This window comes from Lepus europaeus, chromosome 23 (assembly GCF_033115175.1).
Source record: "Lepus europaeus isolate LE1 chromosome 23, mLepTim1.pri, whole genome shotgun sequence".
NCBI lineage: Eukaryota > Metazoa > Chordata > Mammalia > Lagomorpha > Leporidae > Lepus > Lepus europaeus.
Genome location: NC_084849.1, coordinates 23216116 through 23230939, shown reverse-complemented (window position 1 = coordinate 23230939; position 14824 = coordinate 23216116). Strand labels below are relative to the sequence as shown.

At 48.3% G+C, this 14824-nt stretch overlaps 1 protein-coding gene across 1 annotated transcript in view; it reads right to left on the bottom strand.

Moving 5' to 3' along the window:
* Window positions 1-2662: 2662 nt before the first annotated feature.
* The window catches only part of HORMAD2 (HORMA domain containing 2), a 79004-nt gene continuing 66842 nt past the window's right edge, over window positions 2663-14824 (bottom strand). Inside the window, exon 10 of the mRNA XM_062182601.1 lies at window positions 2663-2767. Coding sequence (XP_062038585.1) covers window positions 2663-2767 — 105 coding nt within the window. The remainder of the gene's footprint in view (window positions 2768-14824) is intronic.

The following is a 14824-nucleotide window of genomic DNA, read 5'->3' as shown; positions in this document are numbered from 1 at the left end:
CCTCCCCAGCCCTGCTCCTTTCTCCTCCCCAGCCCTGCTCCTTTCTCCTCTCCAGCCCTGCTCCCCTCTCCTCTCCAGCCCTGCTCCCTTCTCCTCTCCAGCCCTGCTCCCTTCTCCTCTCCAGCCCTGCTCCCCTCTCCTCTCCAGCCCTGCTCCCTTCTCCTCTCCAGCCCTGCTCCCTTCTCCTCTCCAGCCCTGCTCCCTTCTCCTCTCCAGCCCTGCTCCCTTCTCCTCTCCAGCCCTGCTCCCCTCTCCTCTCCAGCCCTGCTCCCTTCTCCTCCCCAGCCCTGCTCCTTTCTCCTCCCCAGCCCTGCTCCTTTCTCCTCTCCAGCCCTGCTCCCCTCTCCTCTCCAGCCCTGCTCCCTTCTCCTCTCCAGCCCTGCTCCCTTCTCCTCTCCAGCCCTGCTCCCTTCTCCTCTCCAGCCCTGCTCCCTTCTCCTCTCCAGCCCTGCTCCCCTCTCCTCTCCAGCCCTGCTCCCTTCTCCTCCCCAGCCCTGCTCCTTTCTCCTCCCCAGCCCTGCTCCTTTCTCCTCTCCAGCCCTGCTCCCCTCTCCTCTCCAGCCCTGCTCCCTTCTCCTCTCCAGCCCTGCTCCCCTCTCCTCTCCAGCCCTGCTCCCCTCTCCTCTCCAGCCCTGCTCCCTTCTCCTCTCCAGCCCTGCTCCCTTCTCCTCTCCAGCCCTTCTCCCTTCTCCTCTCCAGCCCTGCTCCCTTCTCCTCTCCAGCCCTGCTCCCCTCTCCTCTCCAGCCCTGCTCCCTTCTCCTCTCCAGCCCTGCTCCCCTCTCCTCTCCAGCCCTGCTCCCTTCTCCTCTCCAGCCCTGCTCCCCTCTCCTCTCCAGCCCTGCTCCCTTCTCCTCTCCAGCCCTGCTCCCCTCTCCTCTCCAGCCCTGCTCCCTTCTCCTCTCCAGCCCTGCTCCTTTCTCCTCCCCAGCCCTGCTCCTTTCTCCTCTCCAGCCCTGCTCCCCTCTCCTCTCCAGCCCTGCTCCCTTCTCCTCTCCAGCCCTGCTCCCTTCTCCTCTCCAGCCCTTCTCCCTTCTCCTCTCCAGCCCTGCTCCCCTCTCCTCTCCAGCCCTGCTCCCTTCTCCTCTCCAGCCCTGCTCCCTTCTCCTCTCCAGCCCTGCTCCCTTCTCCTCTCCAGCCCTTCTCCCTTCTCCTCTCCAGCCCTGCTCCCTTCTCCTCTCCAGCCCCTCTCCCTTCTCCTCTCCAGCCCTGCTCCCTTCTCCTCTCCAGCCCTGCTCCCCTCTCCTCTCCAGCCCTGCTCCCTTCTCCTCTCCAGCCCCTCTCCCTTCTCCTCTCCAGCCCTTCTCCCCTCTCCTCTCCAGCCCTTCTCCTTTCAGTGGCAGAGCCCACCGAGCACGCTGAGAGGGGAAAAGCGCTCCCCTCTGGCAGGCCCTGTGCTAGCCCAATGTGAGGCCCCAGAAGATGACTGCCCTGAACAGCCAGAAGCGCGGAAGAGTGTGGCAAGGGGCAATGCTGGACAGGCAGGCTTCCTTGCATTTTCCCACTGCCGCCGCAAATGGCCCATTGCTGGCTGACATGGGTACTGGGCCCAAGGATTCTCCTTGGTCTGGACAGGAGGTCCCACCTTCTCAGGTCTTCTGTGCATTAGAGTCCAGAGAGCGTTCCGCAGAGCCCACCCCCTGAGACTTTGATTTAGTAAACATGAGCCAGGTACAGTAGTCCATACTTTAGCAAGTACTCCAGGCTCTGAGGTCCTCGCCAGACATTTGAAGAAACACTGATCTAGGTGAAGAAGCTTTTCCTAATACGAAAAAGGAGAAGAAAAAATACCTTGCATTTTGTTTTTATTTAACCACAATGCACATACACTTAACATCTGACTTACTGGTCTTACTCACTTAAATCATTAAATCCCATGTTGCATAAACAGTAACACTTTAAGTCATTTATTCTTCATTGCATACTAATCAGTAAGTCCACCAACATTCCTCCAGAACAAGGAGAACAAGGAGGGGGCTAAGAGCATCATCTGTAGGTTAGAGACCGGGAAGTGAAGAACTCGCTGGGAATGTTCCACACTGGCTGTGCAAAGGGAGCCAGCCTCCTGCAGTGCAGCTCTGCAGTGTAGCAGGTGCTCTGCCTTGGACCGGACAACAGAACAGGGCCTGGGAAACTTTCTAAGGAGAGCACATTTTGGTTGCACACTTAGGTGATCAACCTGTGACAGAAGTTAACACATAAATCAAACCTAGATATCACACCCTCTGCAATTCTATGGGAATTTTAATAAAGCTATTAGAGGGATTCCAGGACACAGGTTACAACAAGTTAAAACATTTCACAGTAGTCTAAATACCTGGAGAGTTTAATTATGCAAGGAAAACCCTTCTTTCCTTTGAAAACAACTTCTCTCTTTTCAAACAGCTGCTGTGGATACACTTTTAAAGGTTGTTTCAGCTCTAACTCAGGTGTGAATTGATACCACGCCAAGGCAGCCCTGGTGACCTTGTCTCCTTGTGGCAAAGTGAATCCATGTCATACTCAGTAATTTAACACTTAATAAATTCTAAAAAAGAGTTGAGCACCAAACTTAGAAAAAGGTTTTGGTAATAGGAACTTCCTTTCCTGACAAGACACTTCATGCATGTTTTTGTAAAATAAAATTTTCTTAAAGTAAATGTGACTAAAGCACTAAAGCAAGTTTCATTTGCTGTGAGGACTGAAGACTTTCACTGGTTCGCTGATCTTCTTCTTCTTCCTGGAGCTCTCGGAACTTTGCTGACTGTACTCAAAATTCATTCTTTGAATCTGTGAGAATTAGCAGAGAGGCACAATTCAGCAGAGATTTTGACATCTGCACAAGACATATATAAGACAGGTAGACCAAGCATTAATCCCTCAAGCTGCACAACGGATCCAAACCTGCTCTCCTGTGGGCTGGGTTGGCCCTGCTGCCAGTAGGCGTCTGGTACTCCAGGTTTCAGGAGCTGAGCACCCTTGGAGGCAGCCAGCTTCTGGGCCAGGTTCTTTGCTCTCTCCAGTGCATCCAGTACAGCCAGCTCTTGAGGGAAGGGCTACTGAAGGCAGGGCCGACAGGGAGCAATGAAGGGCAGCAGAGACCTAGGGCGCTGGCTCTTCGGCGGCAAGTGTAACCTAAGTCCCACGGCAGCTACCGCACACAGACAGCCTTGCCTTTTCCAGCACTTCTCCAGCACTGAACTTTTCTAGCCCTCAGACTAATGAGTTTAGAAGCCCCACACCCACGGGGCTGGAGCTGTGGCATAATGGGAAAGCCACTGGCTATGGCGCCAGCATCCCACATGGGCTCTTGTTTGAGCCCCGGTTGCTCAATTTTCGATCCAGCTCCCTGAATGTGCCTGGGAAAGCAACGGGAGATGGATGAGTGCTGGTACCCGTCACCCACCTGGGAGACCTGGACAGAGCTCTGCTCCTGGCTTTGCCATGGTCCAGCCCTGGCTGTTGTGACCATCTGGGGAGTGAGCCAGCTGATGGAAGATCTCTTTCTCTCTGTGTGTCTTTTTCTCTCTCACTCTGCCTTTCAAATTAATAAGTCCTTTAAATTTTTCTTTTAAAAAAGCATGTATTTTTTTTAAACTAAAGTAAACTCATCTTTTAGTTTCATTTTCCATGAACATACTGACATACCCTTGTATTTTTCCACTGGGTTTAGTTTAGGTAAATATTTTAGAACTTATTTTCATTTAACTGAGCGAATAATCCGTCAAATGATTCCCTACTGCCAAGAAACAAAGAGGACATTTACATATTGTCCAGCTACTAGATGCAAGGAAAGGTTTTCCCTGTCCTCTGTCCTTTCTTTGGAGGGAAAATGGAATAAGGTATGAGAGTACTTCAAAAAGTTCATGGAAAATAAAATTAAAAGATAAATTTATTTTTTGGTGCAAAAATTTTTGAAATCCATGCATACTTATATTTTAAAGCAAGAGTTTTCAGAATATCTAGTAGAGGTTTCAACACTATTTTTTATTCTTTTGTTTTAAAATTTTAAAATTTCTTTTATTTATTTGAAAGGCAGAGAGAGGGAATGAGAGAGAGAGAGATGTAGACAGAGGGCTCTCATTAGCTAGCTTACTTCTCAAATGCCTGCAACAGCCAGGGCTATCCAGGTCGAAACCAGGAGTCAGGAACTCAATCCAGGTCCATGATATGGGTGGCAGGAACCCAACTACTTGAGCCATCACCTGCTGCCTCCTAGGGTGCACATTTGCAAGAAGCTGGAATTGGGAGTGTAACCCAAGCACTCCAATACAAGATTACCTGTGTCCCAAGCAGAATCATTAAAAAAAAAGATTTATCTATTCATTTGAAAGGCAGAGTTATAGAAAAGAGAGGGAGGGAGGGGATAGAGGAAGAGGAAGAGGGAGGGAGGAAGAGAGGAAGAAGAGAGGGGAGAGGGAGAGAGAGAGAGAGAGAGAGAGAGAGAGAGAGAGATGATCTTCCATTTGTTGGGTCACTCCCCAAATGGCTGCAACGACTGGGGCTCACCAAACCAAAGCCAGGAGTCAGGAACTTCTGGGTCTCCCGCACGGGTACAGGAGCCCAAGTATTTGGGCCATATTCCACTGCTTTCCCAGATGCATGAAAGGGAGCTGGATTGGAAATGGAGTAGCCAGGACTCGAACTGGCACCCATATGGAATGCTGGTATTGCAAGAGGAGGCTTTACCTGTTACGCCACAATGCAGGCCTCCCAAGAAGCATCTTAACCACTGCACTTAAAATCTACCCTTCCTCTTTTTTCTTTTATAGTAGATGCATGCTATTATTATTGATAGGTTAATACTTTTAAATAGTGAGAATGTCAATAAAGCATTTAAATGCTACTTAGAAATAAAGATTGGGGCTAAAAATGGCTAGTTTAAGCATCAATTTAGCCTTCAGTTTTAGAAAGCAGTTAAATTCCTGATCTCAGAAACCAGATTCCCTTTGGCTTAAACCAGCATATTGACTACATAAAACAGCCAACTCTGAGGAAGTAAACAGAGCTGCTCATCAAATGACTGGTTTGCTTACACATAGAAAAGTCTGAAATGGACTGTCCCAAAGCAAAGGAAACAGCAACATAAAAACCCAAAGCCCAAAACACCTGGGACGTCCATTTGTTAAAGGTTGGTTGCAAGAAACAGTACTTGGTACAACTCAGTTTGTTTAGAAAGATTGCTGGGTCACACTTTCCACTCAAACCAAACTTCTCAGTTCTTTGCAGTCTGCACACACTTGAAAGAAGAGGAGCGCATCACTTCTCGAAGGACAAGCTGGCCTGATGGCCTAACAGTTTTGCTTTTGCCCCCTTTTATTGTTCAAGTAAATCAGGCCTCTAGGACAAGTTGCAGAACTGCAGTTTTATTGTAGTGGAGGAGTCAATACATCTTCAATAATGTATTCCAGGCGATCAGTGAGGTCTGGGAACTTTCAATGGTTAATAGAAAACAAACGAATTCAAAAGCAAGTATGTTATCAGTCAGGGGACACTTCCTAACACCGATGAACAGTCCACATGGGCTATCTAAACTAGCAAATTTATCCACACTAATGAATGTCTGAGAAACATTTCTTCAGGTGTATTCCAGCCGGCGGGGTTTGCGTGTGTGACACCAACGCCAAGCAGCCCAGCTACCAGGCCAGCACTCAGGCATGCTCCACTGATTATCCAGATGTTCTGAGCACCATCAGATGATCATCCAATGGTTCCTAATGCATTTCATATTCTATGAACATTTCACAGAGCTACACACATACATACACATGTGCGTTAAAGTTTTTCTTGAATGCAGAGGCTATTGCAATCCGTTTGCCAATCAAGGCTCAAGAGTACAGTGTCTACATCTATGTCTGAAGAAAAGCCCTGGAGGTATGCTTCCTGCTCTGCCATTCACCCGCTGTGCAGTTTTGGCTTAGTAACTTTTTCGGTTTGAGAACCCAGGGAGCAGGCTCCGTGTTAAGCGGATAAGATAGCCAGCTGATTCGCTAGCAGTATGTTGATAGCCCTGAGAGACAGCCCTTCTTCCAAGACTCTATTTATCATTTTTTCCTTTATGCATTCCCAAAACAATGCTCGGTACTTGAATGTTCTCCCAGAGTTCTGTCTTTGTTGTCTTTTCTCCTCATTCTCCACACTCCCTCTGAGTGAGCTCACTGACTCCCTGGAATCAATTAGCATTCCCAAGCAAAGACCCTCAGATTTATGTGTTCAACCTGGATCTTCCTCCCGAACTCCAGATCCGGGTTATGTATCCGACTGTCTCCAGTCTCCACATCAGTGCTGGGAAGGGAACGCCACTGCAGCGTGTCCCATGGGAACTCCATCCTGCCTTCTTATGCCAGCTCCCAGTCTTTATCGTCTCTCACGCAGGCTGTCCAAGTTAAAATCCAAAGTTAACCATGATATTCCACTATTGTCACCTAATATTCTAATTATTCACTAATTCCTCTTGAGCTTACCTCCTTAATGTCTCCCAGATCCATCTACTTTTCTCTATTTTCACTACCTCTATTTTACTGCAGATCAACGTCATTTCTCCCAATTACTGGGCCCCCACCTGCTCCTGCCATTACTGCTTCTCCAGTCATTCTCCACGCTGAGTAGTCTTCTGTGCACATCTGACCACAGTATTCTTCTGCTTTGTCATTCATCCACTAATGACTTCCCATTGTCTTCAGGATAAAGCCCACATGCCTATGGCCCTGGTCCATCTCTGCAGTTTCATCCTACCCCGTATTTACTTAATCACTTGTGGTTCTCTAAATGGGCCCTGCTTGTTCCCCACTGGATTTTGCATTTAATTCTCACTCACATGCTCTGCTCCCCACCTCTTCATCTGCCCACCGGTAGCCTGCTAGCCTTCTGCTAGAGCTGTGCTGTTTTTGCCTGTTTTGTAACATTTTCTACACAGTACCATCAGGCCCACTTAGCCACCTTCCGGATCTAGGTTGTAAACTCCTTGAGGTTAGTGAGAATACTCAGATTTTACTTATTTATTTTAAATGATTTATTTGAAAGGGAGAGTTACAGCGATAGAGGGAGAGACAGAGAGAGAGAGAGAGAGATTTCATCTACTGGTTCATTCCCCAAATATCTACAATGGTTGGCACTGGGCCAGGCTGAAGCCAGGAGCCTGGAACTCCATCTGGGTCCCTTACATAGAAGGCAGGGTCCCAAGCACTTGGGCCATCTTCTGCTGCCTTCCCAGGTGCACTAGCAGGGAGCTGGATCAGAGTGGTGCAGCCAGGACTGGAACCAATGCCCATGTGGGATGCCGTCACAGCAGGCGGTGGCTTAACCCACTGCTCCATGCCAGCCCATATACTCAGATTTTAATAATCTTTATATTCTCAGCTCCTGGCATATAGTAGATCCTCTTTAAGTACTGCTGAATGAATGAATGAATGAAACTGATTTTGAGTCAGGCACTGTGTTAGGCACTAGTACCATATCTCCAGTGCTACAACACTGAGTGAGACATGGTTGATTTTCCAAGATTGAGTCTTGTAAAGGACAGGATACACACACACACACACACATGCACACATTATATAAAGACAGGCATTATAGATGTACATAATATACAACACAATACAATATAATGCCATAATACACGTTCATTCATTCAGCAGTGGATTAGGTGCCAGCTATGTGCACGGCCCTGTTCTAAGTGCTTGGGATATATCAGTGAGCAAAAGAGATAAAAATCCCTGCCCTATGGATTTACAATCTGGCCATGTTACTTTTCGGTTTAATAATTTCCAGTGACAACATTGCTTTTAGGACAGAGTCCAAACTCCCTACCTTGGCCATTCATATCCCAGAAATGGTTCTTTCTTTGCCGGGGAAGGAAAGGTGCACAGACCGGCTGTAAGACCTCGATGAGAACTGCACACCCCCTCAGAAGAACATTCACCTCTGCTCTCAGTCCTCTCTACGGCAGCTCACTGGAGGGGGCTGCTACGCCCTGCAGGGCTTCCTAGGGGGAGGCCCAGCCTCGCAGCTTGCACTGTGCCTCTCACTGTGCTCTCAAGGCCCGGATGTCCCAGCCTCACGCCTTGCTTCTTCCTGATTCTGGACCTTTGCACGTGATGTTCCTTCTGCCTAACATGCTCTTTTCTTGCCCTCGGTTCTCTTGGCTAGTTAATTCCACCTCATTCTTCAGATCTCAGATGAAAGAGTATTTCCTCAAAGAAGCTTTCCCTACTTGCATCCCAATAAAGTTAGGTTCCCTAGTATAAACTCTATCAGAGTTCCAGGAGATAAGGAACACACCCATCTTGGTCATATTTCTATCACCAAAACCTAGCAAGTGCCTGGCACATAGCAGGGGCTCGTGAAACATCTTTATTTATTTATTTATTTTTCTTTTTCTTGACAGGCAGAGTGGATAGTGAGAGAGAGAGACAGAGAGAAAGGTCTTCCTTTTTGCCGTTGGTTCACCCTCCAATGGCCGCTGTGGCCGGCGCATCGCGCTGATCCGAAGCCAGGAGCCAGGTGCTTCTCCTGGTCTCCCTTGCAGGTGCAGGGCCCAAGCACTTAGGCCATCCTCCACTGCCTTCCCGGGCCATAGCAGAGAGCTGGCCTGGAAGAGGGGCAACCGGGATAGAATCTGGCACCCCAACCGGGACTAGAACCCGGTGTGCCGGCGCTGCAAGGCGGAGGATTAGCCTGTTAAGCCAGTGAAACATCTTTTAATGAATGACGTTTCAAGAGCACTATGCCTGCAATGTAGAAATATAACGGAGGCAAGCAGATTCAAGGTGAAAAGTCTGCTATCATAGTGTTCAGGTGATAACTTGGGTGGGAGCAGAGATAGAGGGAAGTCAACATTGAGAGAAATATTTAGGGACCGGCGCCATGGTGCAGTAGGTTAATCATCCGCCCGCAGTGCCGACATCCCGATGAGTGCCTGTTCTAGTCCCGGCTGCTCCTCTTCTGATCCAGTTCTCTGCTATGGCCTGGGAAAGCAGTAGAAGATGGCCCAAGTCCTTGGGCCCCTGCACCCGTGTGGGAGACCAGGAAGAGGCACCTGGCTCCTGGCTTCGGATCGGTGCAGCTCCGGCCGTTGTGGCCATTTGGAGAGTGAGTCGATGGAAGGGAGACCTTTCTCTCTGTCTCTCCCTCTCACTGTCTGTAACTCTACCTCTCAAATAAATGGATAAAATCTTTTAAAAAAAGGAGAAATATTTAGAAAGCGGTCAGAAGGATGGCCCATTGTATATGATGGTAAGGGAGATAACTCTCTTGTTCCTAGTTTGGCTAACTACATAGAATGAGGTGCTGTATTCTCAGGTAGAAAACAATGGGAGTTTGGAGCCTGCTGAGTCTGGCGTTCTTGTAAAACCAAGCACATGTGGACGTGTTGAGGTCTGAAGCTCAGGAGAGCAGTCTGGGTTAGAGATGTAAATGTGAGAGTCATCAGCATATGGAGGATAATTAACGCGATGGGTGTGGAAGTGTTTGCTTACTGAGAGATCAGAGCGTGAGAAGGGAAAGGGGCCAGGCCATAGCCTTAAGGAACTCCAACATTTAGAGATTAGGTGGAGAATGTGTCAACAAAGGAGACTGCGAAGGAGAGGGAGAGAGAAAAAAGACTAGCAGACTGTTCTGTCAAGAAGATCAAGGGCTGGCGTGAAGAAAATCAACAGTGGTGGGCACTGGCACAAGCGTCCCTGAGAAGCCAAGGAAGACGAGGCCTGAGGTAGGCCCACTTGACTTAGCCAGACGGAGTCCACAGCTGCACTGGACTGGCGAGGGCAGAGGTCACTTAGAAGTCAAACAGTGTGTAGCAGACACAAGAGATCAAGACAAGCACAGGGTGTTTCATAGAGTCCAAAGGGAGTGACCCCTTGGCCTGGAGAGTGCGGGCAGCCTCCTGAGCAGAGGGACACTGAGCTGTGTCTTGAGCAGCCTGCCAGACTGCACGTGGTGGTGGGAGCAGGGGAGGCCATTCCAGGCAGAAGTTCAGCGTATTTAGATACTGGATCACGAGGAGACACGGAAGGTGTAAGGGCAGTGAGAAATGTCCCTTTATTAGACTAGCTCTCAGGGTTAGCTCTTGTGTACCAACATACGCCTGCTAACAACTGGGATGGGCACTTGGGCGCGCGGCTCAGATGGTCACATGCCAGTGAAGACACCTGTGTTCTCACATCAGCGCGCCGGAGTTCAAAACCCGGCTTTAGCTCCTGACTGCAGCTTTCTGCCAATGCAAGGCCTCAGAGGTGGTGGTGATGGCTCAAGCCGCCGGGCCACTGAATGGAGTTCCTGGCTCCTGGCTCCAGTCTGGAACGTCCCCAGCTGTTGCAGGTATTTGAGTAGTGAACCAGAGGATGAGAGCTCTCTCTCTCTCTCTGCCTCTTACATTTTAAATGCTTTTTTTTTTTTTTTTTTAAGACACAAAGCCAATCAAGACAGACTTTACATCCTTAGAGAAGGCCTGGCAGGGGAAAACAAACAGGTAACAGATGAAATGACAGAGTCATGTATAGGGTACAGCAAGGGTTCCAAAAAGATCTTATTGGCTCTTCCTGGGGAGGCCTGGCAAACCTTTAGAGCGATGTCAAGCTTGAAGTAAGCAGTGCACGAAGAGCAGACACTCACCAGCGAAATGGCATTAGAGGTTGCAGAGAAAACGTTCTCGACAGAAGGACCACAGGTACAGGGATGTAAAGCAGAACACCTCTGGGGAACTAGGGAATAGCTCAGTGGGACTAACAGGAAGGGGTGATGGGCTGGGTCAGACAATGTAATTTTTCCAACGTTTGGACTTACCCTAGAATGGAGTGTCAGTGAAGGATTCCAGGAGCAAATCTGCTTTAGAAAGATCCCGATGGCAGCAGTGTGAAGGGTGATCAGACAGGAGTGAGACAAGAAGTAATGAAGCTATTATAGATGAGAACAAGAGCAGTAGTCGCAGAAGCGAGGTCAGAGGGAAAGCACTAAGAGAACAGAGAGCCAAGGAGAGAGAAAGTAAAGACCTGAACCTTCGCCCTACCATGACTTGGTCACTAACTGGAATGGGAACAGGGATAGTAAAGAAAGTAAAAAATGACAAAAATCATTCAAGTTTCTTGTAATGCCTCTGACCAAGTCAGAAAATAGAGTAAAGAATGGAAACCCTGGGGAGAGGGTGGGTGAAAAAACAATTGGCTCTGCTTCCCAGATTCTGAACTGGAGAGAAGATATCCAAATGCTGATGTTCACTGAAGGGTTGACTAAGTGACTGAGAGCTAAGGAGGGAGGAAACTGCATTAAGAGCACATAGAGGGACCAGCACTGTGGTGCAGCGGGTTAAAGCCCCGGCCTGCAGTGCTGGCATCCCATTTAGGTGCTGGTTCAAGTCCCGGCTACTCCACTTCTGACCCAGCTCTCTGCTATGGCCTGGGAAAGCAGTGGAGGATGGCCCAAGTCCTTGGGCCCCTGCAGTCACATAGGAGACCTGGAAGAAGCTCCTGGCTCCTGGCTTTGGTTTGGCTCAATTCCGGCCATTGCAGCCATTTGGAGAGTGAACCAGAGGATGGAGGACTTCTGTGTGTGTGTGTGTGTGTGTACCTCTCTCTGTAACTCTGTCAAATAAATAAAATAAATCTTTAAAACAAAAAAAGAGCACATAGAAAAAGAAGTATTCACTTTGGACAAAAGAACTGGTATAAGGAGGGCACTTCATACATTTTTTTGAAAAATGAGATTAAAAGATAGCTTATTTTGGAGGTGGGCATTTGGCACAGTAATTAGGCGAGTCACTGCCTGCATTCCATATTAGAGCGTGAGGTTAGTCTCAGCTACTGCACTTCCAATCCACTTCCTACAAAGAGCACTCTGGAATGCAGTAGATAATGGCTCAAATACTTTGGTCCCTGCCACCCATGTGGGAGACCCAGATAGAACTCTGGACTCCTGGCTTTGGCCTGGCCTCGCCCTAACTACTGCGGGCATTTGGGAGTAAGACAATGGATGGGAGATTTCTCTCCATCTCTTTCTTTCTCTTTCAAATAAAATGGAAAAAAAAAAAAAACAAGATTTTTTAAAATCTAAGTTTATTTTAGTGCAAAAAAAATTGAAATCCATGTAACTTTTCCCACAATCTTTTTGAAGTTCCCCTGAATGCAAGTATTGCACCAAAATAAACATGTTTTAATTCCATTTTCCATTAACTTTTTTTTAATTAATTAAATTTTTTTTGACAGGCAGAGTGGATAGTGAGAGAGAGAGACAGAGAGAAAGGTCTTCCTTTGCCGTTGGTTCACCCTCCAATGGCCGCTGCGGCCGGCGCACCGCGCTGATCCGAAGCCAGGAGCCAGGTGCTTCTCCTGGTCTCCCATGATGGTGCAGGGCCCAAGGACTTGGGCCATCCTCCACTGCCTTCCCAGGCCCTAGCAGAGAGCTGGTATGGAAGAGGGGCAACCGGGACTAGAACCCGGTGTGCCGGCGCCGCAGGTGGAGGATCAGCCTAGTGAGCCGCGATGTCGGCCTCCATTAACTTTTGAAGTACCTGTACACTTCTGAGGTCTGAAAGGAAAGATAGGTAGTGGATATACAGACGCTCTTTGACTTATGCTAGGGTTATAGCTTGATAAACCCATCATTAAGTTGAAAATATTGGAAAAGGGGTGGGAGGGCAGGTATGGGAGAAGAATCACTGTGTTCCTAGAGAAGAAATGCATGAAATCTGTACTCCTTAAATAAAAAGGTTTCTTTGGGGAAAAATATGAAAATAAAATGGGGTAGCATTGTGGAGCAGCGGAATATGCCACTGCCTATGATACCACAATCCCATATGAGTCCTGGCTGCTCCACTTCGGATCCAGTTTCCTGCTAACACACCTGGGAAAGTAGCAGAAGATGACCCAAGTGTATTTGGGTCCTGCCACCCATGTGGGAGACTGGGATAGAGTTCCTGGCTCCCAGCTTTGGCCTGCTCTAGTCCTGCCTGTTGAGGCCATTTAAGGAGTGAACCAGCAGATGAAGATATCTCTCTCTCTTCCTCTCTCTCTCCTTCACTTTGTGTGTTTGCCTCTCAAATAAATAACATCAGTCTGTAAAAAATCATATTCAGCTAATCTACCAAACAGCACAGCTTGGGAATTCAGTCCACTGCAGAGTACTGATTCTCTTCCCTCATGATCACAGGGATGGACTGGGAGTTGCAGCTCCTGGTCCTGCCACTGCCCAGCATGAGAAAGGACAAAACTATACAACACTGGCCCAGGAAAAGATAAAAACGCAAAATTTGATTGCATATCACTTTTGCACATGGTTAAAAACATTGTTCATATCACTTTTACACTATGGTTTAAAAAACCTAAGCCAAACCATTGTAAGTTGGAGATTAGGTAAATCTTTAAGGGGACAAAAAGGTAAATAATTCATGCTTGATGTTCTTAATTATTTCTATGAAGCAGAGTTTAGACCATCTGCTTAAAGGAAAGGAACTGGTCTTAGGTGGCACTTAAGACACTTAAATGGTGGCCGGTCCCACAGCTCACTGGCTAATCCTCCGCCTGCGGTGCCGGCACACCGGGTTCTAGTCCTGGTTGGGGTGCCGGATTCTGCCCCGGTTGCCCCTCTTCCAGTCCAGCTCTCTGCTGTGGCCCGGGAAGGCAGTGGAGGATGGCCCAAGTGCTTGGGCCCTGCACCCCATGGGAGACTAAGAGGAAAGACCTGGCTCCTGGCTTCAGATCAGCACGCTGCGCCGGCCACAGCGCACCGGCCGCAGCGGCTATTGGGGGGTGAACCAACAGCAAAGGAAGACCTTTCTCTGTCTCTCTCTCTCTCACTGTCCACTCTGCCTTTCAAAAAACACACACACACACACACTTAAATGGTGAAAGTATGGAATGGTCATTTGGACAATGGGAAAGGGAGATGAAGATAAGCAACGTTAGGGGTGAGTTGTGACACCTGCAAGCTGCCACTTCCAACACCTGAATCCCATATCAGAGGGCCTGGCTATCCACTTTCGATCCGGCTTCCTGCTGATGCATCCTGGGAGGCAGCACATAATGGCTCAAATGGCTGGGCCCTTACCACCCACACAGGGGATACAGGTGGAGCTTCAGCTCGGTTTAGCCCTGGCTATTGCAGGCATCTGAGCGCGTTGACCCAGAGGGTGGGAAGACCTCTCTGTTTCCGACTCTTTTTCTCTGCCTTTTGAGCAGATGAAAATAAATTTAAAAATAAACATTTATAAAAAGTAACACTGTTACTCCAGATAGCTTTAAGATATACTACCTTCACACTAAAACACCTAAGGCTGACTTACTGAAGTGTTTGCTCTTATTTTAACAAACATTTGAATGCTTTCTACAGACCATATATAAAGACACCATGTACATCATTTATTCCTCACAATAACTGTGTGAGGTTAGGGAAGGGGTTTTAGTCCATTTTATACATGTGGAAACTGAAGTTCAGAGAAGTGAAATGATTTCACACATTTAATAAGCAGAAGTCTTGAACCTAGGTCTCTTGATTTCAAATTTAGTGCTCCTTATAATTCACTTTTTTAAATTTATTTTTCATTTATTTGGACGAGCTACACAGAGAGGTAGAGCCAGAGAGAGAGGTCTTCCATCCACAGGTTTACTCCCCAAATGACCACAATGGCCAGAGCTGAGCTGATCCGAAGTCAGGAGCCAGGAGCTTCTTCCAGGTCTCCTATGCGACTGCAGAGGCTCAAGGACTTGGGCCATCCTCCGCTGCTCTCCCAGGCCACAGCAGAGAGCTGGGTCAGAAGTGGAGCAGCTGGGACTTGAACCGCAGCCCATATGGGATGCCGGCGCTGCAGGCCGGGGCTTTAACCCGTTGCGCCACAGCGACGGTCCCATAATTTGCTTT